Source organism: Ptychodera flava, chromosome 1 (genome assembly GCF_041260155.1).
Source record: "Ptychodera flava strain L36383 chromosome 1, AS_Pfla_20210202, whole genome shotgun sequence".
Classification (NCBI taxonomy): Eukaryota; Metazoa; Hemichordata; class Enteropneusta; family Ptychoderidae; genus Ptychodera; species Ptychodera flava.
Genome location: NC_091928.1, coordinates 4,423,831 through 4,438,739, shown reverse-complemented (window position 1 = coordinate 4,438,739; position 14,909 = coordinate 4,423,831). Strand labels below are relative to the sequence as shown.

The window sequence follows — 14,909 nt, the reverse complement described above, 5'->3', positions numbered from 1 at the left end:
GTTGAAACGAATAAATATATCAACTTTTCACTGCCCCGGAGAGCATCAAAACTCCTCAGTTAGTGGATGAATGGTTCTAATCAATGTTGTGTCTTCTTAGCTAAAATGGAAGTAGAACATTGTGAAATACATCAGATCGTCAAGGAACATGACATGTATATTTATGGTGTTCTTAGCAGTTTCTTCAAAACTTCTTCAATCTTAAAATTTCGCAATAGCTCACAACTAAAGTAAGTATATTTTATGTCGAAAACATGCATCATTGGTGTGAGTCTATACTGCATTCTAATTCAACCATTTTTAACTCTTTTGAGTAGTGTAGCTGAAATATCATCAGCAACATTCACGAAAAATCCCACTCTAGTTTCCAGTGTCCTTGTGACGCAGTGTCTGTTGACAGAATGAATAATGTGAATAATTGCACGACTATCTGACTGTGCGACTAATGATGATGAATTAATTTATTAACGGTAATGGATTTATTGTCTGGTAATTTCAAGCACACTATCTCCAGAACAGCTTTTAATTATATGTGAAGAGAAAGCTATTACAGACTATTAAACGATACTTTGGTCCCAGGATTTATTTAATGTCCATTCAAAGATGGCCAGAAACACATTTCAGCAAATTAAAATTGTACCTTACGGTTTCAGTAAAGTCAATGTTCGCATCGATCTGTTCCAACGCTCGACGAAACACTAACTTTACCATTTGAACCACTCACTGTCATTCCATGCATGTTGCAATGCCTACAATGGTTGTTCAACGCTCCTAAAGTACACAGCCTAATCATAGCTGGAACCCCTTGGATCATGAATTTGAATAAATGTCAGCCAAATCTTCCTCAGGCCTGCCGCTTGTTCAAACAGTTTTTATTTTAAAGCTCCATAAGCTGTATCTTTTGGCTATTTTTTCAGAACTTTTGTTTTGTGGTTTCCCTACACTTTCTACATTGAATTCCTAAACTGTAATTTAATGCCAAGTATTTAGCATATCAACACAACCTATATGAGTATAATCTCCATTGTTATTGTTGAAAATTGTATTCAAGTCCGGACTAGAATTCATTTGTAAACAATAAACAATGACCACGACACACATACAAGCTGTGTTGACAAAAAGAATACTTGACATTTCAGCATGACAAACGGATTAGGGTCAGACACAGTAGTTGATATACAGAAGCAAGACATTGAAAAACTTGCAACAAGTTACAGCTTATGTCCCTTTAATTGTACACTCTATTCTAGAACGATGGTTCTCCTTAACTTCTCAAAAGAGTGGCTGATTGGAAATTGATATGGAGTACTCTTTGTTCTCATGATAATATTTAGGTAGGGGGCGCTATCACCTTCATCAATAGAGATTATGATATAACTTGAATGAGGACAACGTGTTGGGTGGCATACACTAGATATGCGGATGGAAACAGAATCTTTGTACAAAGTTTTAAGATACATGTAGGATCAATGCACATGAGCAGTACAGAGCCACACGTGGAAATAAACTTTACCGGAGACAAAACCGAAAAAAGTAACTTCGATTAGCAAAAACACAGTGCTATTTTTTAATTAACCATTTACCCCCCTCTGATTTGATACCTTGTTGTGATAATTGAAAGCGATGATGAATTGGCCTTACTGTTGGATTTGTATATAAAGAGCCACAGCTTCCAACCCTCTGTATATCGACTGGACCATCGGGTAACTTCAACCATTATCTCCCATTGCAGTGTGTGTGAGTGCTTCAATCGTGGATATCTGAGGTGAGAAAGCTTTTTATGTCTGTTCAGTTGATCCTGATGGCTCCACCATTGCCAAAAGTGACTCATTAACAATGACTGAAGAGAGAGATACTGTAACAGTAATTTCATATATACTTTTGATATCAATTTTTCTCAATTTCACAAAATGGTTCACGCCAGTACAAAAATCTATGGACAGAGTGACACGAGAATTCCTAATTGACAAAAATTTCTTAAAATTCAAGAGAAGTTTGCGAGCAAAGTGAATATTTCTAAGGGAACGGATTGCTTTGTTATATTAGTCCTCGCACGACGACACATAAAATAACAGTTCTCCGTTGCTTTCAATTTGACGTACAGACACTGATGATGTCGTTTTTCATGGATATTGCTGAATCTGAAGACTTTTTTAGAAAACGGCACTGATTTTTCTGATTCCCACGATCATCTTCCGTCGATATAACATAAATTATGTCTGACTCCCATGTTCATAAAATCGAATGATAAAAGAATAATTCTTATTTTATGACGATCACTTTCCTTCACAGTGAACGATGTACCAACGTTTTCTTTCGCACAAGGTCCGTACACCTTCTTTGCCATGCCACAGCAAGTAGACTTTTAAGGTATATTGCGCCTTGGGGACAAAATTTTACTGTCATAGTTTTTCGAAAATTCTATTTTCCCCATAACACGGGAGTGCATTCTGAATTTCAAATATGGGTAAATGCTAGGTAATTTGTCTCTCAAGTACAAAACTTTCCTCGTTGACCCCTGATGTTTGTTCTTGATTTGGTAAGAGAATGGGTGAAAGTTTCATTGAGGAAGTTTTAGCAAAACTTTGTCTTTTACTTTCGAGGCGCATATTAGAGACGTCGGCACATTGTGTATTTATACAAACTTTGAAATCAAGTCCCATCGAGTGGACATTAACGTTCTATTGGCAGATAAGGAGCTTGCATTCACCTGAGAATATCTATTTGATAAAGGATTTCAGAACAGTGGTAATGGCATTTGTCTTTTCGTTTAAATCATACCCCTTCCAATTTTGAATTACATATATATCATATATGTTTTACTTTCACGTTTCTTCCGAATTCCCCGATTTGTCTTTCTTATTTTCCTTGTTTTTTAGTTTAATCCATTTTCAAATTGTTTGTTTTTGAGAATTTTGAATATACGGTTGTAAGTGCGGAAACTTCATTTCTTTACAAATAAAAACAAAATAGTAACTCTTGCTAATATTTTATCAATACAGCAATGACATAACTTCAAAACCGCTTCAATGAGTAATATACAAATATTGACGATCGTGGCCTGTGCGTCGAATTGTTGACATGTCTTGAGAAGTCAACATCAATAACAAGCCAATATACAAAATATTTTTTATGTTTTATTATTACAGCAGTTACTGCAGTGAAAAATTAAGCAACCTCCGCTATGGGTAAGTGGCAATTCTTGCCTATCATGGCCTGTGCGTTGGCAATTCTGCTGACTTATAGTTCGGCTTTTCCGAAGGTCAAGACCAAAACGTCACCACAAGAGAGGGCAAAGCCGAAGGAAAAACTCGATTCCAAGGTCAAGATCGCGGTGAGAGAGAAAAGCGAGCTGGACCGAAAAGCCCGCGCATTGCGTCCTAGCTTCGTAAAGCGTAGTACTCAAGCCCCGATACTCCATGCAGGTGATGAGAAAATTGATGATGAGTACATCGTAAAACTTAGGGTATGTTGATTTATTTATTACTAAGGACCTTGTCAGTTTCTAACGGCCGGGGTGGTAGTTAGTGGATTGGTCTGGGGTCACTCTGTACTCGGCTTTTGCTTCCTTCCTTTCAATGACTCGCCTCATTTTTATTCTGTCCCTCGCTGACATTCGACAGAAATAATGTACAGTGATCCAAATAAGTCTATTTCCCTTTTCATAGAATCCTTGACAGAACAATAACATGTTCATATGTTAAGAAAGAAGTTGAGTCAAAATGATTATTAATACTGTGGTAAAATGGTTGATGACATAACCATTGCTAGGTTTTCTGTGCAGTTTATGGCTGTTGCTCTGTTATCTTTTCACGGCATATCAATTTCTGTATCCATGCGTGACTACGGTTGTTGTGTCAAGGTTTATGATGTAGAGGGTTTTGCTTACCCTCAAGAAGCTGTTGTCTGGTTAATAGGGTATACCATTAGAACAGCCTATCATTGTACACTGTCACTGGAATCTCTTGTTTACAATTTAGCGATCGCAAATACTTTCCAATGCTTGAATTGAAGTCCTCATTTCAACGTAGGTCAACTAATTTTCAATAAACCAAAGGTATGCGAACTGAACATTTTAATCTTGCTCTCTTCCAAACAAGGACGACCTGACCGTTGAAGAACTTGCAGAATTCGAGGAGAAACTCCAGGCCTTGTGTGAAGACAAAGGCCTTCACATTGAATTCCAACTCAACATCACGGCTTTGCTGAAAGGCTTTGTTGCAAAGGTTCCTAAAGAAGCACTTGATATTGTAAGTAAATGTCTATTGTTTCTTGAATGTATGTATGTATGTATGTATGTATGTATGTATGTATGTATGTATGTATGTATGTATGTATGTATGTATGTATGTATGTATGTATGTATGTATGTATCTATGTATGTATGTATGTATCTATGTATCTATCTATCTATCTATCTATCTATCTATCTATGTATATATGTATCTATGTATGCATCTATGTATAGATCTATGTATATTACGTACGTATGGATGGATAGATGGATGGATGGATTTCATCTCTGGAACGAAATATCTTTGCATGTTTACATTTACTAAGTATGTAAACTTTTGTACATATATGCAATGGCCAGAAAAGTTTTATTTGTGGCTGAAGACTAGTGGCTTTTTTCTGCATTGCCGTCTTTTCAGGCTTCATGTTGCAAAGTTTGTGACATGGTGTATTTTTTTAACAATTTGCTTGTCTAGCTTCGCTGGATGGATGAGGTGGAATACGTTGAAGAAGACGAGGTGGTCCATGCTACAGCATTACCTTGGGGTTTGGACAGAATAGACCAAGCAGATCTTCCTTTGGACAACGTGTATTCGTCCTCTCCGCTGGGTAAGTATTCTGAGATAAACTCTACGTTGCCTCCACATGCTTTGCCCATTACCTGTCGCATTGTTTTATTAAGTTCCTCGGTGAACAAGAAATGACAACTACATTAGAGAATGTAAAGGTGTACATCGATTTTATTTTATTCAGTAAATATATGAATAATGCTTTCGTGCCTTTGAACTTGTCCATCAAAGCAGCACATAGACATAGTACAGTGTTCAATATCTGGCAATACTACATATTACTTTCTTAAGAAAGAAATTAAATAAAGAACGTTATGTAATGAGTTTTTAATATCTTAATCATTGAAACTTGTGCATTTTGTAATTGATGCATACAATATTCACCTGGGTAATGCTATTTCTTGTGCAGGAGACGGTAGTGGGGTCAGCGTGTTTGTACTTGACACTGGCATTCGTTACACTCACGTTGAGTTTGGACAGAGAGCCAAGTTTTTCTACGATGCTTTCAACGATGGTTACAATGTAGGTGGTGACGGATTTAATAAATACATTTAAATTATAGAGTAGTATTGAGGACACCAAATTACCAATACTGCGTTCAGTGGATCGACAGAGATCACCGAGATTTACCAAGGAAATCTACATTTGCAACCTTAAGACTTTTAGTGATTCTCAGTGACAAGCTGAAATGTTCCACCAACCATTCAAACATTTTAGGGCAACATGCAAACTTGACAATAATAAGAAATGCTGTGTTCGAAGGTCAACGCGAATGTGGAGTGCAGAGGTTATGACGTCACGTATGTGACCATCGTGGCAATTCCATGCTGCATTATAATTTTTAAAAATTTTCAGGGTAATGATTGTCAAGGACATGGTACGCATTGTGCAGGTACCATTGGAGGAAATACCGTTGGTGTAGCGCCTGGAGTTACCCTTTACGCTGGCCGTGTGTTAAGTTGTTCTGGTAATGGAGCAACGAGTGGCATTGTGGGAGGTGAGGTAATCCGACGATATCAGATGTTTTATATATCATGATCCTAAATAAATTACCATCTTAAGTTCATGTATTGTCAATAAACATATATACGTCTGTACTGTTCATCAGAATATACCGGTATATGCATGCACTGTTCATCAGCATATATATGCCTCATACTGTTCATCAGCATATATCGGTAAATGCATGCACTGTTCATCAGCATATATATGCCTCATACTGTTCATCAGCATATATCGGTAAATGCATGCACTGTTCATCAGCATATATATGCCTCATACTGTTCAATCAGCATATATCGGTAAATGCATGCACTGTTCATTAGTACATATAATAACTGTTCAGTAGCATATTGTACCTGGATATTGTGACATATATATAGTCTTTACCTTTGCCAGTTCTTTGTGACCTTTTACGTTGACGTTAATTCCAATGTCTTTCAAGATTGCTTATGATAAAATTGACACATTCTTGATGTAAGGTGACAAACGTTATGACCAAATTACGGCGAAACTGTCCCTTTACAAACCGACAAGCCTAAAGGTCTCCTCACCGTGTTTATGAACTTCAATGCGAGCATTGGCTAGTATACACAGCATACTTGTTTCGATGCAAAAACACATCAGGTTGCTATGCACATTGTTTGCGTCCTCTATGATAGTCAAGGTGTTACGTGAGTTTATGTGGCCAGGATGCTCTTAACATTCAAGAGGGGACTTCAAGGACAAGTTTTACCTACCAAAGAATCGGGTTTGTTTTAATTTATTACTATGATGAGTACTGATCAAGATGTCGCCAGCCTTCGTTTTCCATTGACATTGAAACATGTTGTACCTTCCACAGAAAAAAATCTTGAAAGCATAGTTTCAGAAATGTATTTCGACGTAATATTTACTCTTTTGCGAATTTCTCGGTGCGAAATACTTTCCAAAGTTTTGAGAAATTTGAAGTCTTTCTGATAGTGCAGTTGGCATAGGATGATACGTGTTGTTTTATTTTTTTTTTTCATCCCTAGCCATGGATGCGGTAGCTGCCTCAGGAATTAAACCAGCGGTGGTTTCCATGTCGCTTGGTGGCGGTTTTTCCACGTCCCTGAACCAAGCTGCTGGAAGGCTGACCAACGCCGGGTACATTCTCGTCGTTGCCGCCGGAAATGACGCAATAGATGCTTGCTCTATGTCACCTGCGTCAGCTCCTGAGGTATTTAAAATACACACATTGGGTTATTCAAATATACAGACACTGAACTGTGTTGTGGAGGAATTCAAATAACCACAATGAGAGGTGTACTGAAGAGATTCAAATATACGCATTGTGTACTAGTATTTCAAATACACACTTTCGATTTTGAAGTCTAGGTATTCAAATACATGCATTGAGTATTTCAAATACACACTTTCGAGTTTGAAGAGTAGGTATTCAAAACATGTATTGAGTATTTCAAATACACACTTTCGATTTTGAAGTGTAGGTATTCAAATGCATGCAATGAGTATTTCAAATACACACTTTCGATTTTGAAGTGTAGGTATTCAAATACATGCATTGAATATTTCAAATACACACTTTTGAGTTTGAAGTCTAGGTATTCAAATACATGCATTGAGTATTTCAAATACACACTTTCGAGTTTGAAGAGTAGGTATTAAAGCTCACACATCGAGGTGAATGAGGTTTGAATTGGAGGTATTCAAACACAGACATTGAGTATATACACACTGTATACACATTATGATAGACTGTAAGGAAAGAGTTCCTTATGCCCAATCCCAAATCTTTGTTATCAGGTGGGATATACAACACTTTTAAGTATGCTAACCCTAAAACTAACCATAACCATAATTCTAAACCCCTTAAAAGTTGTATTTGATGTGCTTCTTTCAAGGAGAGTCAGCGATTAAAGTGATTTTCAGGTATGAGGGGTCGAAAGGAACTCTTGCCCACTTAATATGCACTTTATACACACTTAAAAGGTTTGAAGCGGAGAGAGGTATTCAAATTCATGTTTGAATTCTTAAGCAAAACTTAACTGTCAAAATAATCGCCACCTTAACGACTTTGTCCTTCGGGTTATACCATGTAGCTTACACGAATATTAGAGAGCCGTCGTTATTTACTGCCTGGGAGTCCGAGGAATTTCATCGGAAAAGCTGAAATTTCGAATACCCCTTGCCAACCATGATGAATTTGAGTAACCCCCTCTCTAACACAGAAGTTTTGACTGCCCACCCCCACACTTAGAAAAGATCAATACTAATAAATGTATTTGTAAAATATAATAAAATACAGCAGTAGGTACGATCTTTCAAATCCTGGTGTACCCTGCTAGATTATCATTAGTTGCCTCAACACGGTTGAAAAAGTTGAAATCAACAAAATGGAAATTCAAAGTTACAAAAAATATAGATATAAAAGCTCATATTACAACCAGTATCCAACAATGTAGTGTTGTTTAATGTTGATGAGTATCATGACAGGATTTTCACTGGGATAAATGACTGGGCAGAATTTGAAAGTGTAGGGGGAGAAAACGAGAGAGGCTGAGGGGGAAAGTATCAGAGGGGGTGTCCCTATCTTGTGTGGAAAATTTTGAGAAATTGATGTGTGCAATGGTACAGTCTGGTGCAATCTGAGAGGTGCTATAATTTATTTTACACCAAAAATTGAGTAACTCCCTTCTTTCTCTCCACATTTAGGCAACCTCCCCTTGTAGCTTCCATTTTTGAGTGACCTTGCAGCTTTCGATTTTTGAGTGACCCCACGCAGATTCCTCCAATCCCCCGGCCGTAAATTGTGACGGCTTCCTTACTCATGGATCAAATATTTTCCCTCAAGCTTCATCTGGTCTGAGATTTTCAAAAACGTCATTTTCTGTCACGTTTACAAGGCAATTACAGTTGGAGCAACAACATCCTCTGATTCCTTAGCCAGCTATTCAAATTACGGCAGATGTGTCAATATCCTAGCACCTGGTTCTAGCGTCAATAGTGCTTATATTAGCGGGGACTCTAGCTACGTGTCATTGAGTGGAACATCTATGGCAACGCCCCATGTTGCTGGTAAGTACACGCCTGCCAGATAGAAGTCCCAATTTCTGATAATTCATTTTCGCGATGGTTTCATTGATCTTGTCTAAAACCGGGGTAAAATATATGCATGGTCACCATTCATTCAGTATCTTTCGACGTGTCAAACAATATAAGAAGTATCTTGCATCAAACAAAATTTATGAAAAATGGCCGACTTTGTCCCTTTAATATTGTTTTCCATCCTGTTATTAATCTAGAACGAAAATTCCTTAACAGAGTATAATATTTTTATCACAGACACAATAGTCCTTGTTCCGAGACACCAATCATTTGTATGTATGCGCCTGTATGCCATCTTGGATGTGTGCAATAAAGAATGGGGATTTCTGATCTGTCGAAATTGTCATTTTAGGCCGGATCGGTTGAAAATAAATCATGTCACATACATATCTGAGACAGGTCTAAGGAGAAACAGACTGATCACAGAAAACAGTACAAGACCGCCACTGGTCGAGGACACTTGAGGGCGTCCAATATATGAAACCAACGGGTGGCATGTTTTTCTTTTCTTAATTTAAGGTGTTGCAGCATTACTGCTTCAACAAAACCCTTCTTTGTCGCAAGGCCAGATGGTATCCATTCTGACGACTGCTGCTGAGTCAGGAAAAATCAGCCAGATTCCTGATAATTCCACACCAAACAAACTACTGCACATTCCAGGTGATGCTAACCCACTACCTTCAACTGACGCTCCACAACCACCAACAAATGGTAAGTCAGTATGGCAAATATCGACTACATTTATCTCATTAAAGTGTTATTCTACAACAAAAATTAAAGTATTCTTGTCGCCCTGATAAATGCTGATATGCAAACACGAAGACAAGACAACAGTACTGATTCAGAGTCTCTCTCTCTCTCTCTCTCTCTCTCTCTCTCTCTCTCTCTCTCTCTCTCTCTCTCTCTAGGTTTGTGCGAGAATACCTGTACTCATCATGGAGACGGCGAATGCGATGATGGCGGTGAAGGAGCTCTATATGACGTATGTGATTTAGGTACTGACTGCGACGACTGCGGACCTCGACATGATAACCGTAAGTTTCTTACGCCCGTCACTTTTGTTTGAAACGAATGTATGGTCGAATATATGGCATTATTGAGTGCTTTATAGAATTGGGATATCACTTCGTTCTCTTAATTCGTATTTCAACGTTGTCATGTTTCTCCAGCTACAACCCTGTGTGAAAATACTTGTCCTTACTTCGAAGACGGGGAATGTGACGATGGAGGGCCTGGTTCACACTATAGTGTTTGTGGTTACGGTACTGATTGCGCCGACTGTGGACCTCGTTTACAAGTGACCTAATAATAGGTATGCTCACCTAAACAATACATTATAGGTACTAGTCAATGAAATGTTTATATGGAATGGAAGAGAGGAGTGGTCAGATTGGCATCCATTTGTCTTTTGTTATTCGTTTTATTTCGAACTGAGCAGAATAATGTTTTAGCCCCCTCCCCGTAAGGTATTGTGATCCAAACCTGAAGAGAGATAATGATTACCCATTTACTGCAGAGTTTGTACGCAGACTCAGAGGTAACCCCTCCCCCTAAAAAACCAAAACAAAACAAAACCACACTGAACTCAGCAAATTTTCGTGGTCCATGTGTAAATTAGCGGGCTAGATCTGTTTTGATACATGCAAATTAAGGTAAACTTACTTTTAATTGACATTAATGATCCAAGTAATTCAGGAACGTATGATATTGGGGTATATTTAATAGTGTACCCCCTCCCGGCCCATCATGGACGAAAGCAAACTTTGCTCTACATAATGTATGAGGCGAAATCGAGTACATTATGAAGTGCAAAGTTTGCTTGAGACCATTATGGGCCGCGAGGGGGTACATTATTGCTATTATTTTACAGTTTGGACGATTCCAGTGAATTTGAGTAGAAAATGCTTGATACTCGGACACATTATCAGTAATAATCTTAGGGTATGACGTCACAAAATTCACTGGTATTGACAAAGCTATGATATAATAGACAATAGAAACGTAGAAATTCAATACTGCAAATCGCATCTGAGGAAAAGCATTTTAGGGAGAATTGAAGCACCAACTGATTATACTCTTAATGAAGCGATGCAATAGTCTCTTCTAATGCCGATCCCATGATGCTTTTCGCGCCAGGGTGAGTAACTTGTGGCACTCATGGCTAATGCTACCCTGGCGAATGCATTCGTCGCCGATAGAAAAAAACAAGGCACAGTTTTAGCATAAAGAATTATATTACTCGGCAATATGATGCAATTTGAAAACAACAAAATACATGTTTTGTTTCAAAATGATAACAGCAATACATTATGGACTAACCGAAACACGTCTTTTGGCAGTATCAAGACCGGTATTATTGTTCAAATTTCAAATTTCATCGTTTAAAGAAACTTACTTTTTTACATCTTTCTGCTTGCGATCATTGCTACTGTACCTTTACCCACATAGGAGGGTGTGAAAATACCTGTCCTTACAGGAGCGATTGGGAATACGATGATGGTGGACCGGGTGCGGACTACAGCTATTGCCACTATTGGACAGATTTTGACGATTGTGGAGTCCAGTCCGTCCTTAAATTAAAATCAACAGAAAAAGAAGAGAGAGGCCATTTCTTCAATAGGACATTTTCCAAACTTTACTTTCATATTCTCGAGGGAAATAATTAATGTTAAGTAGTTTAGGGTTTACAAAAATATGGTCATCGCACGACAAATTAACGCACGCAAAACAGTGCAAGGATTAAATATTAATCGTTCAAACAGAAAGAAAACTAAGAAAAGCTGTATTTGTGTTTTCTGTTTAATTTCTAGTTCAGGGAATAAAGATTATGTAGATATGCTGATACATTCCAAGCACTCCAAAGACTTTCTGACTTATTATTACTGCACGCACACATACGTAACCAAGCTGGCGTGACGTCATCCAAGGGACGATAGCTTAATCTTCCTTTAAACTTTATTGTTTTTGTTTTGTAAAATGTGTATGTGTACGTGAGAGGGCGATATCGTTAATAAATACCGCTGATTTGCTGACACTACCCAGAATACCCATGAAATAGACAAAGAAGGCTTTCATTGAAACCTTGGCCATATTAAGATGTAGCGTTAAACAAAGGCCCCAACTACAGACACATACATAAATAAAGGTCCCTAATACAGACACAGACAGAAAGACACTCACACACACACAAATATAAATAAATATATAAACGCCTATCACCTGGTTATAAAGGCTACAGCGGCCGTGTATTACCCCGAGGGGCCGTGTTTACGAGAAACACATCGCTGTAGGCTGAGGTATAGCGATGTTTCTGGTAACACATGGTCACGAGGGGTAATAAACGAGTGCTATAACCTGAATAAAGACCAAGTATTGGGTGTTTTATAACACGCCACACGCTCATATAGTATTATGTCATGGTGTTTAATGTGTTTTGATGTTATGCACCGAAAAAATCCATTGTAAAAAGTTTACATGTCGATTTCCCCACAGCGGTAACAGTAGTACAATTTTCTTCAAAAAAATATTAAGCATATTTAAGCAACATTCTTGGTTGAACTTGAACCTTTTTCGTCGATAAGCTCGTCGCTCATCCTGGGCGCTCATCACCCGCAATTATTTCAAAGCTGCAGACGGACACTACTGTCGTGTGACCGGGCACTTTTCCAAAATAGTTTTTCAAAAAAAATACCCTCTGACGTCACTTTTGTGGGGACTAGACGTATCTATTTTCCCGTCATGTGACGTATTCTGGCGAATCGCAACACGGAATGAGCACATGACAGTGTGTGACAGATGTGAACCGAAAGTATCAGAGAAAGAAAAAACTTCCACTGATATACTGGATGCCCAAGATCCATGAGAACCCACCCGGAGCTCGCTTTATTGTAGCATCAAGCACTTGCAGCACTAAACCACTCAGTAAAGCGGTTTCTACTGTCTTTAAAGTAATTTTTGAACAAGTGCATAGATTCCATCTAAAAAGTAAATTTTTCAGCAACATTAAAACCTTCTGGGTTGTAAAAATTCTTTTCCAGTAATTGAAAAGTTGAATGTCATTGACACTAGCAAAAAGGCCAAATGCATCTCGACATTGACTTCAGTACACTATACACCAAAATTGAACATAAGGATCTACTGAAAGAATTGTATAATGTAGTTGATTTTGTATTTGAGGGTGGAACTAAACGGCATATTGATTTCTCTTCTTCTAAGGCTTTTTGGCGCAAAGATAAACAAAGCTATTGTTTTTCTCAAGCATCATTAAAATCTGTCATAGAACATCTCATACTAGAAAGCTATTTCCAGATAAGCAACAGAGTGCTTTTACGAACCATAGGCATCCCTATGGGTATCGACCCAGCGCCATTCTGAGCAAATTTATACTTACACAGACATGAATATAGATTCATGTCAAAACTCATTCATACTGATATAGCTCGTGCTCAGAAATTTCATGGATGCGCACTATTCATAGATGACATGTCTCCTTAATGATGGTGGAGAGTTTTATAGATCGTATGAGCAAATTTATCCTGCAGAGCTCAAGTTGAAATGTAAGCGTAATGGACAACATGCTACATTTCTTGAATTGGACATATCCATAGTGGATGTAACATTTGTCTATAATCTCTTTGACAAGCTCGACGATTTCGAGTATTTCATAGTGAGAATGCCAGATCGAGAAAGTAACATCCCGTCATACATCTTTTATGGCACTGTATTGTCAGAATATCTCTGCATTGCTCGTGCAACACTTCTAATAGAAGATTTTCTTCCGAAAGTTGCCAGCCTGTACAATAGGATGCTGTCTCAAGGAGGAGAACAACATAAAATCATCAGATAGTTTCATAAAGCTATGTCAAGATATCCTTTACTTTATGAAAAATTCAATACAACACCGAAAGACATCATATATAACATCAGACTCAGAATAACTAAAGGCGTGGTGGTACCTGATCAGTACTGCTTTGGGAGCCACGGCAGTTGACTGTATTGTTTTCAAATCCCCAAAGCGGTCACTAACGAATTGAATGATATTAAAATGTTATTCGTTCATTGAATTACCTAATTACCTTGGAATTGAAAAATGTAAAAGTAAAATGGAACAATAAAATTTTAAGGTCACTCCTCTACTACGCCCAAAATTTTCGGATCCCCTTGAATTCCTCCAGGCTCCCCTATCGTTTTTTTGAACGCAGCCTTCGACATTGAGAATTACCAAAGACCTGTGTCAGTCTTGTAAACAAACACTTGTCCGCTTGACGGAAGTGGCTTTTGCAGCGTTTTCTTGTGTCGTAATAGCGCCGTCGTTCTCGGTCGGAAACTTGTCAAACACGAACGGACGCGGAAATTTCTCAACAAGCATCCAGACATTTGTGCGTCATCGACCTTGACTGATCCATACAATACAAGAGTGCTGATGTGGAAAAGTGTCTTGGCTTGTCTGTACAGGACAAGTAAGAGAGAGAGAGAGAGAGAGAGAGAGAGAGAGAGAGAGAGAGAGAGAGAGAGAGAGAGAGAGATTTGTATGCCCGAGTAGTGTGATCTGTCTTGTTTGCTTTACAGACCAATTTCGAACTGTAAAGCTAAAATTACATAGGAAAAAATTGCCAGACTGGAGCGAGAAAATGAAGCTTTCTCACAATCAGTGAGAATCTCTTGTTATTCTCACCGCTCTCAGTGAGAATAATTTCTCACTGGTGAGCAGTGAGAAATGCCTCCTTGGTGAGAATCAAGTATCATAACAGATTCTCACCGATGAGACTGGAAGTCCTCACCAAGCAGAGTGAGGATGGTTATTTTCATGGTGAGAATGTATCATACTCATTATACACTGAAGAGAATCAACAGATTCGCAGTTCAATGGTGAGAATCAGCCAGACTTGTTGTCCACTGTTGAGATTCAATCTGATTAATTCTCACCAGTGAATAATGAGTCTAGCCGATTCTCACCGATGAAAAGTAAGTATGGTTGATTCTCACCAGTAAATGATGAGTTTGATACATTCTCACAGA

At 38.2% G+C, this 14,909-nt stretch overlaps 1 protein-coding gene across 3 annotated transcripts; it reads left to right on the top strand.

Moving 5' to 3' along the window:
- The first annotated feature begins 1,647 nt into the window (after positions 1–1,647).
- On the top strand, positions 1,648–11,703 carry LOC139121918 (extracellular serine proteinase-like). Of its 3 annotated transcripts, none has more exons than XM_070687347.1 (12): positions 1,648–1,765; positions 3,150–3,466; positions 4,101–4,250; positions 4,710–4,842; positions 5,212–5,324; positions 5,658–5,799; positions 6,818–7,002; positions 8,690–8,861; positions 9,411–9,602; positions 9,800–9,925; positions 10,061–10,203; positions 11,340–11,703. In XM_070687347.1, the coding sequence occupies exons 2-11, from the start codon at positions 3,185–3,187 to the stop codon at positions 10,195–10,197; spliced, it is 1,632 nt and encodes a 543-aa protein (XP_070543448.1). In that variant the 5' UTR covers positions 1,648–1,765; positions 3,150–3,184; the 3' UTR covers positions 10,198–10,203; positions 11,340–11,703. The 3 variants fall into 3 exon arrangements, with proteins under 3 accessions (XP_070543448.1, XP_070543375.1, XP_070543530.1); XM_070687274.1 differs by having other exon boundaries at positions 11,368–11,701; XM_070687429.1 differs by having other exon boundaries at positions 1,684–1,765; positions 3,153–3,466; positions 11,368–11,702.
- The last annotated feature ends 3,206 nt before the right edge of the window (positions 11,704–14,909 follow it).